Genomic DNA, 20431 nt, shown 5'->3' on the forward strand with positions numbered 1-20431 from the left:
ATTTTTCACTTTTATCTTGTTAATGCCCCTTAGGGGTGTTGGTAAAGCACAGAACATCTAGATGAGTTTATGGATACACTGGCAAAATTAAAGTTGTCTTCCTCAAAATGTGTTTCTATTTTTTACCTTTCTTTACGAGAGTAGAGTATAGTCACTTGTAACTATACTTCCAAGATAAACCATTTAAAGTTTGTAAAAATGGATCATTTCTATTAAACTATTTACCACAATGACAACAGCAAAGAGTCTTCCATCTTGAGGGTCACTTTCTAATTCAGGGCTTGTGTGGTGCTTTCTCACAATGCGAGTGAATCCCACTTGTTATTCCTTACATTTTATTGCATTCCTCTTCTCTCCACTGTGAATACTCATGTGCAACCTATGACTGGTAATGTCAGAGAAATGTTTCCCACACTCAGAATAAGAATATGGCTTCTCTCCAGCATGAATTCTTCTGTGTCACTGAAGGAGATTGCTGCTGTAGAACCGTTTGCTACATTCAGAACAGCAATATGGCTTCCCTGCACTGTGAAGTTTTGCATGTCGCTGAGCACCATTTGCTGCATTCAGAGCAGGAATAGGGTTTCTCTCCAAGTGTGAATTCTTGTGTGTATCTGAAGGTGAGTGCTATAAAAGGTAAAGTAGCTATATTCAGAATATTAGTTCAGTCTCCCTAAAGTGTGGATTTTTCCATGTTTCCAAATGTTTCTAGTGCTGGAGAATCACTTACCACACTCAGAACAGCAACAGGTTTGCTCACCAGTATGTACTGCCATGTGTGACTGAAATGCACTTATCTGTGGAAATCGTTTGCCACATTCGACATAGCAATATGGCTTCTCTCCCATGTGAATTCTCTTGTGGCTATAGAGCTCTTTTCTGCATTAAAGTAAATTCTGTACCCACCCCGTTGACTGAGCTCTGGAGTCTCAAATCTTGTTCTTTACCAGCAAGACTCTCATGTCGTTAAGCATAAAACACATTCAAGTAATGTGAGCTAAATAATAAAGAATAGCCTTCTATGATCAGATACTTTTATATCTCACAAATCTCCAGCTAATTAATGAAGCACAACCTATTTCATTAAAACTTATTGTTCATTAAAACACCAGTTAGGACAGATGACCCCATGTCATGTCTTTAGAGCCATCTTGACTCATTCACCTGTGAGACAAGTTCAGCTAAATGACCCGAACCTTTTGGGTTTGGTTATATAAACTGTTAACACTTGACATCTTCTTTCATTAGAAAATGTCTCAATGCGGTTCTTAGTATTGTTTGAAAATCCTTATTAAATGTTTAATTTTAAAGTTTCCTCAAAATGTTTCTGATTTCCAATGTTGCCATATTACAGACTACTTTGTCATTTGGTTTCAGACCGTATCATTGATGCAAACTTGAATGTGCAACATCAGCGTGTTAGGGAGCTCCTCACATGTGAACACGTCAGCACAGTTTGAATTGTCATCATTTGTTCCTCCCTTTTAATGCATTGCAGGTCTCCCTTATCGAATATATGAAGCTGAGTGTGTGTTTGCTGGTCTGGTAAGTAATAGTTTCATTGTTATCATTCTTTAATTTAATATTGTTCTTTATCATAATGCTGCTGCTGGAGTATGTGAATTTCCCCTTGGGATTAATAAAGTATCTATCTATCTATCTATCTATCTATCTATCTATCTATCTATCTATCTATCTATCTATCTGTCTATCTATCTATCTATCTATCTATCTATCTATCTATCTATCTATCTATCTATCTATCTATCTATCTATCTATCTATCTATCTAATCCACACCATTGGACCTACTGTATCTCATATTAACATCAGCTATGTTTCTTTCTGCAATGTTCCCCATTTAGGGACTGCGATGGCGCTTTATTAGTGAAGCGTCCCAAGGAGGCATTTTTGGGATTTGGCACAGGTATGCAAAGCTGCTAACTAAGGTGAGCTGAGACATTTTGGTTTAGGCCCAAATCCCTTTATTTGTTTTAGTTCCCACATCTGCACATTTTTTTTATTCGATCTTGGAAGTGTTGGGTACCCCTGATAGTTTTTTAACGCACTTCAGTGTCTTTCTCTTACATCGCTATCTGCATTACTCTCAGTATCTGGCCCCACAGAGTTATAAATCCTGATTGTTTTAGAGAGCGACACAATTTCTTCTTTGACTTCTGTCTAATTTCTTCACTTGTCCAGTGCTAGTTTGATTATGTTTCATATAAAGAATAATATTCAGAATAAATGTACTCAGCACTGAAGTTAAAATGCCTATAAATCATCAATTGTTTCAACATAAACCAGTTCATCCAATTTTATGTTTTATTTATTTATTTTTGCATCTTTTCTAAATTTAACGTTTTTACATTATGCCAAAAAAAACATTGCCCTCCCAACAACAATTAACTGGATTATGGCAATCAGAAAAATGGGTGGATGACAGATGGAAAATTTGTCAAAACCAGTTTGGATCAGGATGGTTTCTGTCTTGCATTCCATGCTAAGACCCCAAAGACTGGTCGAATGTTGCATGGGATTCGCACTACTAAAGCAGTGTGAAAAGTATTGAACTAAGGATGGCAGAAATTCTGCACTGTCTCTGTTCCAGATTTCCTTTATGACTAGTTAACTTTAAGTCTAATGCGGAATCTCCTTTCATTTTAACCAAAATGGCAACAAGGACCATCAAAAGGTAATCGGCAACTTACTTGTGCTGGGCGTATTATACCGTCGTAGGAAATTAACATGCAAAAATAAGTACATATTGTGGACAGGTCACCAACTAATGGCTGGGTATCAGCACGCAATCCGAGTGTTTCAGCGACCACACACCGACATTGACTGACTATCAGCATGAACATTAAGAATTTGAACTAAAAACAGAGCAGAAAGTGAACCGTGAGCACGACGACCTACAGAGACACGCAGTACACAAGAGCACATAAAATAAGAGCGACCTAGCATGTAAAAAATCACGTCTAAAACCCGCAGACCCCATGTCCCCTGTATGACTGACCACCTAATTACACGAGGACACTTATACCGGATCCGTGACCAAGTTGTCAAGACCCGAGCAGACTCGGAGGAGCCATCGCGTGCCGCTCGGTGAATGCAGTCTGTGGTTTTTCTACACTGAAACCCTGCTGCAATGACGGATCTTCTCTCTTCTAAGTTTTACTTCATTTTTACATATATTTTAAACTAGCAGACCTGGCGCGCTTCGCTGCACGTTTAACCATCCTGTCTTTTTTCAGATTCTTTTAACCGCCTGGTTTCGGCAGTCAATCGTCCTTTTGCCAGTCAAGAAATCCTGTCTTCTTTAGATTCGTTTAACCGCCTGATTTTGGCAGCCAAGCTCTTTTTCTCCAATCTAGAAGACCTCTCTTGAGATCCGTTTAATGGCCTCGTTGATTGCATGTCTTCCAAGGTAGTTTTAATACCCATTTCTTGCACGGAGTCGTCTCCTCTTTTATGAGTGACTGTGTAAGTACCGCGTGTACTAAACAGTAAATTAGTAAAGGAGAAAGGACTAATCACTAAGGAAAAAGAACGGCAAGACTGCGTCAGCTCGGAGCGAAATGAAGTGAATGGGAGGGGGGATGATCACGTGACTCCCCCACCCGCCTTGACTCTCAATCCCCACACAAACACAATTTTTCGGATCTCAACTCTCCTTTATATATATATATATATTGTAACAACCCGGCAGCAAGCGCTGGCGGAGTGACGCCTCATGGTAATTTATGTAAATAGTTTGTGGGGAATTTATGGGTAATTTATAAAAAGCTTATTGTATGTCGACATTTACGTATTGTCATTTGTGTTGTAAATAATGGTGTGTTTGTATTTAATTGGTTGGGTGGGTTTGGGACATCGCCGTCCGGGGGTTATTTATTTTGTAAAAAGTACCAATTTATTGAAATGTGTCTCTGTGCGTGACCTTGGCAATGGCCGAGCAATAATGTTGAGCTTTTGTTTCTGACTATCTTCTGTAATAAAAAGATACAACAGGACAGAGCTGTTTTATTGCTAAGATTTTATCTAAGCAAACTACCGAGACACTCGGAGTCGTGCGGTGTATGGGGCACGAGTGTTCTCTTTCTTAAAGAGCTGGGTGCAGTTGCGTGCATGGCTGGCAAGCCGCTAGCCGACAGCCGGAGAGGTGCACGGCAGAGTTCGCTCGAAATCTTAAAGACTCCTCCACGGGTCGCTACATTGGTGTCAGAAGTGGGAGACCAGGCTGTTTAGAAGACGCCGTCATGGAACAGAGTCTTGAAGAAATAGAGCGTGCCATCTCGGAAAATAGCGTTATGTTGGAGCGCCTGATCAGCAGAACTGCACGGAGAAAAAGGACAAACTGGCCTGAGGGTGCCAGTATTCCCCGGACAGTGTTGCGATCTTCTAGGCACGGCGGAATGAACCTGTAGCTGCCGCAACGACACCCCAAATCACCAGTCGGCGGTCCTCCCCACACGGTCACCCGCTAAGCTGCCACGATACAGCGGGTTGGCGCCCTGGAGCCATACCTTGCACAAGTGGATCTGGCTGCTCTTCACAATGGTTGGAGCTGCGAGGAAGCTGCAACACACTTGGCCCTTGCCTTGGAGGGTCCCGCACTTCAGGTACTCATCGACCTGCCGCCTGAGGAGTGTCGTGATCTTCAGGCCCTCACCGATGCTCTCACCCGTCGTTTTGGACAGAGAACCTCAGCGGAACACAGCAGGGAGGAGCTGACAAACCGACATCGGCGTGAAGGTGAGAGTGTGGGAGCATTTGCAGCTGACATCAGGGTCTATGTACGGAAAGGTTACCCTACTTTCTCGACAGCAGCAAGGGAAGAACTCAGTCTTCATGCTTTCCTGCGGGGCCTTGCACCAGAGCGTCTTCGTCAGCATGTCTGTCTGTGTCGCCCAGACATTTGAGCGAGGCACTACGGGAGGCTGAACGGGCTGAAGAGGTACTACAGTTTGGGTCTCCGGCACGTCAATCATCACGCCCAAGCCGGCTATCGAGCAGTTGAGCGAGTGGTAGAAAGGGACCAGCCTGAGGGTGTGGAGGTCAGTCGCGCCCAGCCATCATCAATTCCCGACAGAGACAAAGATCGGACCGCTGTTTCCGATCACGGAGAACCAGGGCATTTTGCCAGGGACTGCCCTGCTCCAAGTCCCCTGCCTCGTACAACATCACCTTGGGAAACGACTTGAGTGAGGCCGTGAGGGACCCTCGCTCCAATTTTCAGCATCCCTCCACAATGACTGCCCTAAAGTGGGGCTGTGGGTTTTCAGGTGGACTATACCTAGACTGCATTATAGACGGACGGCCATGCAGTGCCTTAGTGGACACGGGGTCCACTATTTGTCTATTACAGAGAGGAGTGTTGCCGAAACAGCTGGTCCTCTTCCAAAGACTGGACTCCTTCTAACATCGAACTGCGCGCGTTACGGGTGAGCGGACAAAAATGCCGGAAAGAAACTATTGACTGTAGTAGTAGGGACGAGCCAGACCAGCCACGAATTCTGGCTCATGGACATTAAAGACAAATGCATAATTGGGTTAGGCTTGCTGGCCCACTGGGGAGCATGTGTTGATGTGTCCAGGGCCATCCTCTGCGTAGGTAATGAGACTGTGTCGCTCCAATCGGGCTGGAATCATCCTGGAAGGGCTGTTAGCTTGGATTTGCCTGGACACCACGGCTCACCGGCTCCCGACCGTTGTTCGGAAGATGCAGGGACTGAAGAGGACCCCCAGGAGAGTATTGCAGCTCAGACCAGTGCTCCCCAACGGTTTTCCTCACACGACCACCCATCCACTGAGACGGTTGCTGCTGTGGAGGAATTGGGCCATCGAAGTGGTGAACAGCTGAGCACGCCACAGCAGGAGCAACTCCAGAAAGTATTGAACGACTTTGTGGACATTTTGCGGCTCGAGAAGAGGACTGCACCAGAACCTCGTTAGTCAAACACCACATTGACACTGGCCACGCCGCCCCATTCGGTTGCGCCCCACAGATTGCCTCTTGCAAAACGCCAAGCTGCGAAGAATTGATTCGCGAGATGGTAACCAACGACATCATTGAGCCTTCGGACAGTCCCTGGGCGCACCCATGGTCATGGTGCGGAAGAAAGCGGGGTTGGCGCCTTGTGTGGACTTTCGTAAATTAAATGCAGTCACTCGAAAAGACTCTTACCCATTGCCTCGCATCGATGATGCATTGGACTATGTGGCTGGATCCCGTTGGTTCAGCACTTTGGACTTGCGCAGTGGATATTGGCAGGTAGAACTGGCAGCAGAGGACCGACCCAAAACTGCATTCACCATCGGACAAGGGCTGTGGCAGTTTAAGGTAATGCCGTTTGGACTTTGTAATGCGCCGGCCACGTTTGAAAGACTAATGGAGCGGGTCCTAAAGACATTCCCCGAACCCGTTGTGTGGTCTATTTAGATGACCTGCTGATTCATGCCAGAGACTTTGACCAGGCGGTGCACAATTTAAGGGAGGTCCTGACCGCCATTCGTAGCGCCGGGTTGCGGTTAAACCCTGAGAAATGCAATCTTCTCGCCCGACAGACTCAGTTTCTAGGGCACGTAATCAGCGAGTGGGGTGGCTACAGACCCAGCGAAGGTGACTGCCGTGAGCAACTGGCCCCACCAGCCAATATCACTGAACTGCGGAGCTTTTGGGTTTAGCCTCCTACTACGAAGATTCGTAAAAAACTTTGCGACCATTGCCAGCCCTTTGCACCGACTAACGAGTAAGGGCCAACAGTTTGGGTGGACGGAGGACTGCACAGCCGCCTTCCAACAGTTAAAGGCTGCCCTCGTCAGCGCCGTCCTGGCGTACCCTGACCCCAACCAACCTTTTGTGGTGGACACTGACGCTAGCAATGTGGGGATTGGGGCCGTGCTCTCACAGAAGGGGGAGGCTGGAGAAAGAGTGATAGCTTATTACAGCTGCAGCCTCAGTCGACGGAGAGGAATTACTGTGTCACTCGGCGGGAACTGTTGGCAGTGATCCTAGCGGCACGGCACTTTCGGCCCTACCTATTGGGCACTAGGTTCACACTGCGGACTGACCATGCTAGCCTCACCTGGATGTTGAATTTCAGGCAACCAGAGGGCCAGGTGGCAAGGTGGATGGAGATTCTACAAGAATATGACTTTGAGATACAGCACCGACCGGGACGGCAGCATGCCAACGCTGATGCCCTCTCCAGGCGTCCATGCCTCAGCAATGAATGTCGATATTGCCGCCGACAGGAAGAAAGGGGGCTGGGGCCATCGTCCGCATCCGCAGGATAGATGACACTGTTGGAGTAGGGGAGCCGTACACTATTGACCAATTGAGGCAGTTACAGGCGACGATCAAGCACTAGAAAAGGTAAAGGGCTGGTTGGAGACACAAGAACGTCCCGACTGGCAAACCGTGTCGTCACAGGGGCCTGAACTCAAAATACTCCACTCTCAGTTGGGCAACTTGGAGTTGCACGATGGCGTAATCTACAGGCGGTGGCACGCACCCGGGGGAGGAATTGACCGGCTACAACTACTGGTTCCCCAGGCTTTGCGCGCCGAGGTCCTCCGATGGGTCCACGGAGCGGCTGGATCCGGACATTACGGGAGCGCTAAGACAGTGCGTCGACTACGGCAGCGGTTTTATTGGCCCGGGTGTCGGCAAGACGCAGAGCTACACGTCCACTGCTGTGCGTCTGCACTGCACAAAAGGACCTGGTCAACGTTCTCACGCGCCATTGCAACATACCTGGTCGGGGCACCCATGGAGAGAATTGGCGTGGACATACTGGGTCCTTTTCCTGTAACGGAAGCGGAAATCGCTACGTTTTGGTAGCAATGGACTACTTTACCAAATGGCCAGAGGCGTATGCAGTTCCGGATCAGAGTGCCCCCACAGCTGCCCAAAACTCGTGGATGAAATGTTCACTCGATTTGGAGTTCCGGACGAGCTCCACAGCGATCAAGGGCGGAACTTCGAGAGCCGTTTGTTCAGGGAGGTGTGTCAGCGACTGGGGTGAAAAGACCGGACCACCCCTTCACCCACAAAGTGATGGATTGGTCGAGCGATTTAATGCACCCTGGCCACTCAACTGGCAATTCTGACCAGTCAACACCAGCGGGACTGGGACCAACATTTGCCTTTGGTCCTATGGGCATATCGGACAGCAGTGCAGGAGTCGAGTCAATGCACGCCAGCGGGGCTGATGTTTGGAAGGGAACTTCGCGCCGGTGGAATTAGTGTTTGGCTCACCCCCTGAGCCTGAGATTATTGGTGGGCCCGAAATGGATTATTTTAGACGGCTAAAAGAGCGGCTGGACACCGTTCATCGACTGGCCAGGGAGGCCCTGGAGGGAGCTGGAGCGCGCCAAAAACGGGCTTACGATTCACGGGCTCATGGCCCGGCGCTGAAGCCAGGGACAAAGTGTGGGTATTTTGCCCGCAACGGAAGCGGGATTGTCCCCAAAACTAGCCCACCATTGGCAAGGACCGGGAAATATTGGACAAAATATCGGAGGTAGTTTTCCGAGTCGAATGCCTGGGCGAGGCAGGCGGGTGGTGCTGCACAAGGACCGTTTAGCACCATACCACCCACTGGCCCCAGAACAACAACAACTCGAAAATACAAGCGGTTCTCCAACCTCCACCCCCGGCACCGAGTCAGACATTGACAGGACTGAGCCCGACACAGTGATGGCACCTCCGGCAGGACAAAGCGTATCCGTCGGCGGCAGGACATTTACGTGATTTTATCTGTGATGAGTAGGGTTGTGGGGACACTAACCCTCTTAGGAGGGGGCTGTGTAACAACCCGGCAGCAAGCGCTGGCGGAGTGGCGCCTCATGGTAATTTATGTAAATAGTTTGTGGGGAATTTATGGGTAATTTATAAAAAGCTTATTGTATGTCGAATTTACGTATTGTCATTTGTGTTGTAAATAATGGTGTGTTTGTATTTAATTGGTTGGGTGGGTTTGGGACATCGCCGTCCGGGGTTATTTATTTTGTAAAAGTACCAATTTATTGAAATGTGTCTCTGTGCGTGACCTTGGCAATGGCGAGCAATAATGTTGAGCTTTTGTTTCTGACTATCTTCTGTAATAAAAAGATACAACAGGACAGAGCTGTTTTATTGCTAAGATTTTATCTAAGCAAACTACCGAGACACTTTCGAGTCGTGCGGTGTATGGGGCACGAGTGTTCTCTTTCTTAAAGAGCTGGGTGCAGTTGCGTGCATGGCGCTGGCAAGCCGCTAGCCGACAGCTTCGGAGAGGTGCACGGCAGAGTTCGGCTCGAAATCTTAAAAGACTCCTCCACGGGTCGCTACATTGGTGTCAGAAGTGGGAGACCAGGCTGTTTAGAAGGCGCCGTCATGGAACAGAGTCTTGAAGAAATAGAGCGTGCCATCTCGGAAAATAGCGTTATGTTGGAGCGCCTGATCAGCAGAACTGCACGGAGAAAAAGGACAAACTGGCCTGAGGGTGCCAGTATTCCCCGGACAGTGTTGCGATCTTCTAGGCACGGCGGAATGAACCTGTAGCTGCCGCAACGACACCCCAAATCACCAGTCGGCGGTCCTCCCCACACGGTCACCCGCTAAGCTGCCACGATACAGCGGGTTGACGCCCCTGGAGCCATACCTTGCACAAGTGGATCTGGCTGCTCTTCACAATGGTTGGAGCTGCTAGGAAGCTGCAACACACTTGGCCCTTGCCTTGGAGGGTCCCGCACTTCAGGTACTCATCGACCTGCCGCCTGAGGAGAGGTGCACGGCAGAGTTCGGCTCGAAATCTTAAAGACTCCTCCACGGGTCGCTACAATATATATTTATATATATATATATATGTATATATATGTATATATGTATATATATGTGTATATATATATATATCTTTCACGAACACATGTGGGCGACAATGTCACCGACTCACTGGCCGGCCGGTAGTCCTCATCCGTCGCTCTGGTGACGTTTTCATCTTTCTACTGTGCACGGGAGAAATTGTAGCTGGAATTAAAAACAACAAAATAACAGCAACAAAATAGTAGAAATCGCCATTACATTTCCTAACTGCTTATCTCTTTGTAGAACTGATAAATGTATAATTTGCTATTATGGTTATGTAATGACCCGGCCGTCAGCGCTAGCAGCATGGTGCATTATGGGTAATTCGTTAGAGTTTACTTTTTGTGTTAATTAAGCAAGGCAATCGATTTCTTTTGCACTATAAATGTTATATGTGTTTATGTTTCAGTTAGTTGGGTGAGCTTGGGTCATTTGCAGCCCAGGTATATAAAAGTGTTACAGTTACCATTATGGAGAAAGATGTGTTGATGAATGACTTTGGCTATGGCCTTGCATGTATTAAGCTTTGTTTTTGACTCTCTGCTCTATTAAAGAGGTAATAATGACAGAGCTGTGTCTTGCTAGATATTCCATTTATGCAATTATTTACGGAGACACTCGGGGTCGTGCGGTGTATGGGACATGAGTGTTCGCCTGCTTAATGAGCTAGGTACAGCTGCGTATATGGCGCTGTCATTCCGCTAGCCGATAGCTTGGGGAAAGTGCGCAGCAAAGTTCAGCTCCGAGAACTTCAATACTCAAGTACCAGTTGTTACAGTATTTTGCAAATTACATGATGAGATGTATCCATTGCTTAAAGAGGAAACAATAAGCGATAGTTTCCAAGATGCTAGATTAGTCTGCTCCCGGAGATGTTAGCTAAAATGATGTGTGAAATAATAAAATAAAGGCCCAAAACGGACACATTAGGAAAATTACTCTGTGTAATTCTTCTAATCGATATAAAGAACAGGACAAATACAGAACTCTACATGGTGAAATGCATGTCAGCTGAAGTAATTGATTGCTTAAAAACAAAACAAAACAGGATCCATCCACTGATATACAAACACGCCACATTTGCTTTACCAGTACACATCAATAGTGAAGTCAACTTTTCATTTCAAGTGGGTATACAAAGCAGAGCGTCGATTTCAAATGCGACCTTCACAGAATTCTTCAAAAGTGCTTAGTCTACAGGTGCATGACGGGAAGAACTGGCAGAAAAAGAAAAAAAAAAACAGTTATGTATCTGTAATACTAAAAAGTAAAGATATTAAGATTTGGATCTTGTGTAAATGTGTAAAAAGTTACATTTATTGCAGATTATTTGCTGTATAAAATACTATAAAAAGTATTGTAGTTTTAGTTTTCGAGTTGTGGTTCAGTTGGAATGATCACTGTGTTAAGTCACTGGCTTCCACAGTTTAACACAACACTACGTTGCCTAACTGCCCCCCACACAGCTGTCATCGGGGAGTCACTGCACATCATAATTTAGTGTTAAGGATATTAACACTTGTGAGATTCAATTGGGTTGTATTTACATTACCTGTGAAAAGTTCTGAACTGAGTGTAATATCATTCATTGGCAGGTTATTCAAGACTAGCTGTTAAAGTACATACAGATGATAAAGATACTCTATCAAATTTTTTTTTTTTGGACACAGAAATTAATTGATGCATTTGCAAATACAAGGCACTTTAGACTATAGATGTATTAAACCATCCATCCATTATCCAACCTGCTATATCCTAACTACAGGGTCACGGGGTCTGCTGGAGCCAATCCCAGCCAACAAAACCCAGGTAGGGTGCACACACACAATTTAGAATCGCCAATGCTCCTAACCTACATGTCTTTGGACTGTGGGAGGAAACACACGCAGAGAACATGCAGACCCCATGCAGGGAGGACCCGGGAAGCGAACCCAGGTTTCCTAACTGTGCGGCAGCAGCGCTACCCACTGCGCCACCGTGTGTATTAAACCTTCAAATTTATTATATTATATATTAATATATTATATTAAATTTATTTTAAATATATTGTGCTTAAGAATTAAATGTCCAGAGTGGGTCTTCGTAGCAATGCCATAAGGAATTATTTTTGATTTCCAAAAGATCCGTCCACATGAAAGTTCCAGAAAGAACTTTTATTTTTTTTATATATCCATAACAAGCAATAACCATGAACAGACGGCAATAAATTTCTGAATGAGTGCATGATTTTCAAAGGACTCCCACTGAATTCAATAACACGGACCATGTCCAAGGTTTAATGAATCTGATGGTGTCCTGCAGCCTATTGGATATAAAAGACTTCGGGATCTTTTTATTTCCTACGTATTAGACGCAGCATCTTTCAGAGAGAATACTGTAGTCCCAGAACTCTCCTGAGAAGCAAATTTAGTAAAATTGACAATTTTCACGCCTTTGTCGGAATTATAGGGATGGATTTGAAAGCATTGACCAGTCTGTACTGCTTCTACGGTGCACTACCAAAAAAATAAACAAAACAAAATAAAATGAGGCGACTTACACATTTGTACCCTTACAAGTCTGTAACTTTTTCACGCGGAGAAACGATTTCTCCAGAAATTTAGTCTGTGTGTCCACCGCGAGGCGACCGATTTCCAAAATAGCATTTAAACTCGTGTTTGGCCTGTAACGCACAGATACTCCAGCAGATGGCAGCATATTGTAGAGGTGTCGGAATTATCAGGTAGAGAATATGAGGCAAACGTGTAAAACATGGAGAGTGACGTCTCTAATATCAGGCGACCTTATAAGTAAATAGTAACAGTACAGCAGACTGTGTCGTGTCAATTGACTTTCTTGTCGCTCAGCATACATGTAGTGGAGCACACGTGTATCCTTATGTCAGTATCATCGTTGGCAGATGGGGTCTTTGGCAATGGATCATAATGTGCTGTGTCAGTGGACCAAATCATCACACTGCAGTGTTCAGAGGGCCGCAGATGAAACATTCGAGAGTAAAATGACTTGTCAGTAACAGCGCTGGCACCCATGTGTTTTCATATCCCAGTGCCATCATTGTACACTCTTAAAAATCAAGGTGACAGAGTCAATACACTCCTACTGTGGACCTCCAGAGCCTCAATCTATTGAGGAGATTGTCGCTTTATATTAGATGTCAGTGATGACACCTGGTTACACTACAGTTAAGATTGGGTTATCTGACTCAAGTCAACAAAGCCAGGTGACGAAAAACTTGAAATCCGATTGGCTGTCCAGCTGAGCTACGGAATCACAGAGCTGAGGTGGTCTGCAGCTGGACTTGTCTCGCTAGAGGGGCTCTTCAGAGTGACGCCATAGGGGAAATAATGTTAGTTCCCAACAGACCCATCCTCATGAATGTTCCAAAAACATCCTTTATTTATTTAGATCTGTAACAGGCTCCATACAGTAAATAACTGAATAGATGGTAGCAGATTAGTGAAATACCAGTGGGTTTATGATTTTAAAAGGACTCACTGCAAACGCCCAGCTGCACAGGCTCTGTTACGGTCCTGCTAGGTAGCCCATCATACATGAAAGATTTCAGGTTTTTTCCCACATATTCGAAAGTTTTACAAAGCACAAAGAACCAGCCTTATATCCAAGAATGAAATGGTTCTTAGTCAAGCAATTGTTCTATGAAGAACCAGAAAAGAACCCATAAAATGCCATTGAAGAACCAATATGTATAAGAGTGTAAGACAGTGCAAAACAGAAAAAAATGAGGTCTTACCAACTAGTGGTGATGTTTCAGTTTTCAATGTGTTCTGTGGAAGTTTTTTATTTTGCTCTTTATTTCACCTTATACAATTTCTCGTATTAGGAATTTGTTAGTTTTCTCATACCCCTTGGGGTCAGAGCGCAGGGTCAGCCATTGTACAGCACCCCTGGAGCAATTGAAGTTTAAGGGTCTTGCTCAAGGGCCCAGTACAGTAGGATCTCTTTTGGCAGTGACGGGGATTTTAATCGACAACCTTTGGGATACCAGCGCAGATCCTTAGCCTCAGAGCCAGCACTCCGCCCCATTGTGTCCATAGGTGACAGAAAAGCCTTAAAACTGAACACTACAAATATGGTGAGAATTTGATTTAAGAGAACAGCCCTTCTGTGTTTATGAGGCCAAAACCTACAAACCACTGAAGTTTGTCTAAATTTTTAGGGACATTACAATTGTAAACTGAGGTAACTTTGGACTGGAACAAAGACCAGAGGAGATGATCTGTTAAATTATATTTTATAATCTGTTTTTACACAGCCTACATAAGACCTTGAAATATGTTCATATAATGATCCCTGCCTTGAGAGAAAATAAATATATCATAAATATACAGCAACATAAAGACCGCTGAAACATCCCTACCAATGTAATTCATTAATGATCAGAGGACAGCAGGTGCCCTGGCCAATCCATAGGACATCACACAGGATTCATAACGTCCACTGGTACTGCTGCAAGTCATCTTCCATTCATCTGTTTCTTTACAAGCACCAGATTGTACACACTACAGTAACAATATCACGTTTGGAAAGCATTGTGGAGCCTGTGAGCTGACTAAGTAAAGATGGAATCAATGGAGGGGTTGCTTGTTTGGAACTTTTTTTATTGAATTCCTGAACATCAACACACAGAATGTAAATAACAATATTTTAAACTAGGAGAAAACATCACACTATGTCTATTGAAGCCATGTTGGAGATCATCTCAGAGATTTTCTTCCAAAGTCTTAGTCGTTGGCCTTGACAATACAAACACACTTTCCCTTTACATACAGGAGCTCCAGATGACAAATCTATCGCTCAACTGTACTCCCTGTGAGGGTGACACTCAAAAGACTTTAGTGTACTAAGAAAATCTTCAGCGTCTTTATAGAGCAAAGGTAGGGTCTCAATAGTAAAACATGAAGGGTGGGGTTCAAACTTTATCAAACAATTTTTAACAGAACAAATGGGGGGGAGTTCAAACTTTATCAAACATTTTTTTTTAAAACATCAAATGCAATCTGTTCTTGGATTTCAAACTCGGGGTACTCAAGAAGAACTCTAAGAGCATTACATTTGGAGACCTTTCTTACATGACAGACACCACTAGTTTTTCTCTATTTTTGTTCTCAGTTTCCCTCTTCTGCTCTATTATTATGGCAGTTGTCTGTCCAGTTTAACCTGCCAAGTCACTGGTTTTATTTAAAACAGCAATGCTGCCTCTCACAGGGGGTCTTTTCTCAATATGGTCTTGTCTGTCTGTGACTGTGACAGCAGTGAACTTTACCCAGAAGTCATGACATCCTCCTCCTTGTACAGTCTTGTGTTAACTCACAGGAGTGATGATCATAGACAGGACATCAAGAGGAAAGAAACTTTTTATTCCTAAAACTGAACCAAATACTCAGTTATTTGTTCCATATTTTAGCTGGTATATCTTGTAATTCTCCAATTTCCATTTTCTCCTTTCTTCTCCTAATAAACTTTTGTCATCATTTGACCTTGGGATATCAATCTTAGTTTTGTATATTACTTCATGTTGTCATGCGTGTGTACTTGGGAGAGCGTTTAAGGGATTTGGTGTTGGTCATTCTCCTCCGACCCAGGGGTTGGTGCTGTCTGATTAAGGCCTCTCTTTCCTTCATCCTGAAGAAAGGAAGATTGACAGCTGCTCTCCTCCAATGTCACTTTTGGGGTCTGACCATCTGGACCTCCCTCTTTCTGACAGCACACGTCAAACTGAAGGAGACACCATCTTTGTCAGTCAGAGAGAACTCTGGCCTCAGTAAGACTTAAATTGCATCTAATACTTTTTTTTTTAACTCAATAATATGAAGTTTGTAGCAAGATGTTCCATCACTTTGACATTATCTTGACTTATTACAATGTGCACACAGTAAATTTTGGTTTTTGTGCTGGTTTTATGGAAATGTTGTTGTACCCAATCAGACATTCCAAAGCCCTGGGATTGCCAGTTGATTTATAGTTCACCCGGTCTTGCCTAACTTACATATAAAGATGTATTCAGTGCTGTTTAACACCATCCTCAGTAATGCCTCTCATCTAGAGGTCCAAAAAAGTTTTCCAGGTTCAATTTGTCCATATTGTTTCTAATTTTTTTTTTTTTTTTTTTGTAATTTATAATTTGTATGCATTTTAGGGCATTAATTGCTGTACTTTCTATTTATTTTCAATCTTTCTAATGTCTACTTGTTGGACAGTGGGGACACTGTTCTCTTGAGTTTATTGTGTAGCTTGTGCAATTCATACATTTGCTGTTACTTTAACTCATCTATGCTTAAATCCCTTGCTTTAATTCCTCAAAACATTAAATGTCCTTACCAGTATCTCATTATTAGAGATTATGTTCCACTTTCAGTTTATTCCATTTCTAGGTGGTAATTATTTCTGAGTGTGATCAGTCAGGTTTTACTGTTTAGAAATGTATTTAATTTTCCCAACTGTGGATTTTAATGTGTCTATTAAGACTGCTATTGGTGCAATACTGTTTACAACACTGAGAACAGCAATATGGTTTCTCACCAGAGTGAATACGTCTGTGGGTAAGAAGAGAGCTTCTTCTACAGAGTTGTTTACTGCAGTCAGAACAGCAATATGGCTTCTCTCCAGTGTGAACCCATCTGTGGCGTCGAAGAACACCACTGGTCTTAAATCGTTTATGACAGTCAGTACAGCAAAACGGCTTCACTCCAGTGTGAATTCTTTTATGGGAATGAAGATGGCAACTCCTGTAGAATTGTTTGCCACATTCAGTACAGGAATATGGCTTCTCACCAGTGTGAATCCGTCTGTGGGTAAGAAGAGAGTTTCTTCTAGAGAATTGTTTACTGCAGTCAGAACAGCAATATGGCTTGTCTCCAGTGTGAACCAGTCTGTGGATTTGAAGATCACCACTGGTCCTAAATCGTTTACCACAGTCAGAACAGCAATATGGCTTCTCTCCAGTGTGAATCCGTCTGTGGCTTTGAAGATCACCACTGGTCCTAAATCGTTTACCACAGTCAGAACAGCAATATGGTTTCTCTCCAGTGTGAATTTTTTTGTGGGTCATAAGAGTGCTCTTGTAAGAAAATTGCTTGCCACAATTAGAACAGCAATGTGCTTTCTCTTTATTACAAATTCTTCTGTGTGTTTGAAAATCACCACTGGTGAAGAATTGTTTGCTATGGGCTGGTAACAAACTGTCTGCTTCAGATATCGGTTTCTTTATGTTTTCATTTTGAGACAGTGTGCAGTGAAGAGGAAAAATTGATGGAAAAAGGGTGTCACTTTCCTGTAAACCTGCAGAAACAGACAGATCCAAATTTCCATGTAAATATACAAAGCTCAGAATGAGAACTGTAAAGAGATGAATATTTAGTGTACAACATCTTAATGCTGTTGAAAATAAACCCAACACTTAATGACAAGTCAACTTCCATTTTTTAATTATACTGATGAAAGAATATTATTGTTCAATTTAAGAAAATGGTATGGTTGATATACTAAATATATATATAAAAAACTTGTAAACACTCAGCCATTCATATTTTAAAGAAAAGAGATGTTTTAATTTGGAGCTGCTCCTAATACCCATCACCCCAAATTCCCATTATTTGCTTTGTTTTACTGTCTGACTTCTCCCAGTGTCTGCATGGGGTTGTCTTCTGCGTCTCTGATTTACTTCTTTGTCACAAAGGCATGCACATTAGGTGAGTTGGAGGCTCTAAACGGACCTAATAAGAGTGTCTAGATGTGTGCATGAGAGGGCCTGTGGATGGACTAATGTCTGTCTAGACATCTTTCTAGAACTTGTTGCTGCTTTGTGCCTGATGCTTTTGGACATTTGTAAAAAAAAAAAAAAAAGAGTTCAGTGATGGATGTTTGTTCATTAAATGTAATTAAATGAGTTTTGCCAAAAGTGTTTCCATGTCTCTAGCCGTTAACAGCAGAAGCAGAGTGGTCTGCAAAGGGGTTCAAGACACCAAGATGTGAGTACTGCAAAAGCAAGGGCTTAAAAGGGAGAAGTGACAGCTTTGTCTTTGTCTATAAACAGTTTTGTTGACATGGCCTTGTTACACCCCAAACCTGCTACAGTAACTCAAAAGCAATGGCTGACCACAAAACATTTCAACAGAGACAACCCCTGATGGCAGCAACACCACCATCACTAAACAACAAACACGAGTGACATTAGGGAACCAAAGTACAGGATAAGACAGAACATGGGGGACAGAAAATGGGATCAAGCACAAAGGGAGGCTGGGAGAATACAGCAGATAAGGACCTCAACACTTAATGACATTATTATTATTATTATTATTATTATTATTATTATTATTATTATTATTATTATTTTATATGTAATATTTCTGGTGCAGTCTTATCATTCTGAGTGACAGTCAGACACTTGTCTTAAGGAGACCTATGCAGGATTCCCTCATTAACAGCATATACAGTGATACTCTTAGTTCTACAATATAATTTAAACCACACTCTTTCCATGTGATGCCCACTTCCCTGTCTTTTAACTTTAAATAAGTATTTTACGCCACTCTCTTCCTTATAACCCGCTGTTTCACAGTACCCATTGACGCTGCTTAATCTGACTGGTGGTAACTTTTCAGTACCACACTGGCATGTCGATGTCCTCTCTGAACTCGAGTTTTTCGCCAGTGCCGTATCACATTGTTTTTCTATTTACTTTCTATTTCCATGACTTGTTTAGTTTAAAATAAGCCATTATATTGTGAAGTGATTAGAAATCTGTAACATTTCGGCACAGAATTCAATAAATCCAAACTCAGTGAAAAAGCAGGACAGCACCATTCCTGTAACTCCCCAAGCTGCAGGCCTAACATGGTGTTTGTATTTGACTCTTACCTTCTCCAGATGGACAGGAACTTAATTCTTTCTTAATCCTGGTCATGTCAGACTCCAAACACTCGGACTTCACGAGGACAGAGTGACACTGTAGGGTGTGCTGACTCTTCAGAGTGAGGTCTGATCCTGTGACATCTGAACACTCGTGCTGAGACACAAACTCGCATTTTACTTCTTCTTTTTTCACACTGCTTACCATTTCAGTTCCCTGCATGTCAGTGCTGTGAAATGTTGGCTCATATTTGCAGTCCTCCTCCTTAATGGTAGGACAGTCCTGAGAAAAGGGCACATATTCCCATTCACAGTCCTCTTTCTTGATATCCACACTTCTTCTCTCCAAGTTAGTCATGAAATGGAGGCCCAAGTGTTGTGTGTGACTCTTCTCTTCCTCCTCATCGCTCACCTCTTCCTTTTTACAGACCATCTTAGGAGGCTCCTGGGTAACTGGGCCTGTGTCCTCCATATCACACATTTATTATGAAGTCTCCCTTTTGTTCCTCTGTAAGAAGAAAGAATAAAGTAGAATACATTTAAAATACATCAACAAAGCACTGAACACACCTCAGCCAACTCCTCTGATCTTGTCTCATGGCTCACTACTCACTGGCACTGCCTGACTTCACTTTCTGTGTTGTTTTTATGTGCGGCTCTTTACAATATGCAGACTAAAACTGAACACAGGGTCCCAGGAGTGGCCTCTGACAGAGTGACATTGACCTCATACAGTGCGAGTGCTAAGTAACATAAAATCCTATCTGACTTTATTGATTGCTTAGTGGACTGACTGGTTGTGGACTGAGCTAAGTTCAGCTCGACATCCAAGACTTTCTAATAACATAAACTGTAAAGCTACAGGACCCTTACTTTATAATCAATTATATTTCACATTTTTGCTTCATTATTCCTGCCTTCACATTTTACTTTATTTGACATCCATCAGCCCAAATCTAAATCTTGCCCAGGATGAAATCTGTAACCAATTCTGTACTCCGCCATGCACTGAGCTCTGGAGTCTCAAATCTTCTATTTTCCTAACTAGTCTCTCATGACATGCAGCGTAAAACACATTCAGTACGATGAGCTAAATAACAGAGAATGATCAGATACATCTAAAAGTCACAAAACCTTCAGCTAATTAATGAACCATAATCTCCTTCATTTAAACCCGTTGGCCATTAAAACACCAGTAAGGACAGAAGACCCCCTGTCGTGTCTTTAGAGCCATCTTGAATCATTCAGCTGTGAGACGAGTTCAGCTACGTGATCTGCAACTACAAGGGGCCGCAGATTTGGTTTGGTTAGAGAAACTAATAACACTTGATATAATTTGAGAAGAGATTTATTTTAAACAAACTTTATTCATCTAACTAACAAACAGAATACAGAGTATCAATGTTTCAATCAGCTGTACAGTTCAGATATTATTCATATACGTTCTCTCTTTCTTCAAGTGAGTTTTGTACACATCTTATCTCACGGATTAACAAAACTTTTCCTACTTTACACAACAATACTATAACAATTAAAATATTCAGAAACAAACAATTTTCTAATCATGACATGCATCACTGTTTTTCATTAATCATTTAGGTATATATTCAAAATACACAAGAAACTCAAATATGAAGGAGGTATTGTATTACACAAAGCTGTCAATGACATCAGTTAAACACTGGAATCACAAATCCCCTCGGCT

At 43.1% G+C, this 20431-nt stretch overlaps 1 protein-coding gene across 1 annotated transcript; it reads right to left on the reverse strand.

The window, feature by feature from the left end:
* Positions 1 to 459: 459 nt before the first annotated feature.
* On the reverse strand, positions 460 to 19198 carry LOC120534624 (gastrula zinc finger protein XlCGF57.1-like). The gene is made up of 4 exons (XM_039762214.1): positions 18736 to 19198; positions 16359 to 17154; positions 731 to 879; positions 460 to 614 (listed from the first exon to the last, which is right to left on the reverse strand). The coding sequence occupies exons 1-4, from the start codon at positions 19196 to 19198 to the stop codon at positions 460 to 462; spliced, it is 1563 nt and encodes a 520-aa protein (XP_039618148.1).
* Between the last annotated feature and the right edge of the window lie 1233 nt (positions 19199 to 20431).

The sequence above is a fragment of the Polypterus senegalus genome, chromosome 8 (genome assembly GCF_016835505.1).
Source record: "Polypterus senegalus isolate Bchr_013 chromosome 8, ASM1683550v1, whole genome shotgun sequence".
Taxonomy (NCBI): domain Eukaryota; kingdom Metazoa; phylum Chordata; class Cladistia; order Polypteriformes; family Polypteridae; genus Polypterus; species Polypterus senegalus.

Bases quoted from the DNA above. Each gene is read 5' to 3' on its own strand.
- LOC120534624 (XM_039762214.1), bottom strand. From the start codon at position 19,198: ATGGAGGACACAGGCCCAGTTACCCAGGAGCCTCCTAAGATGGTCTGT. The intron at 17,155-18,735 runs GTAAGAGTCAAA...CTGTTTCTGCAG, and splicing joins TTCCTGTCCATCTGGAGAAG to GTTTACAGGAAAGTGACACC. The intron at 615-730 runs GTAAGTGATTCT...ACTCACCTTCAG, and splicing joins CTGTTGCTGTTCTGAGTGTG to ATACACACAAGAATTCACAC.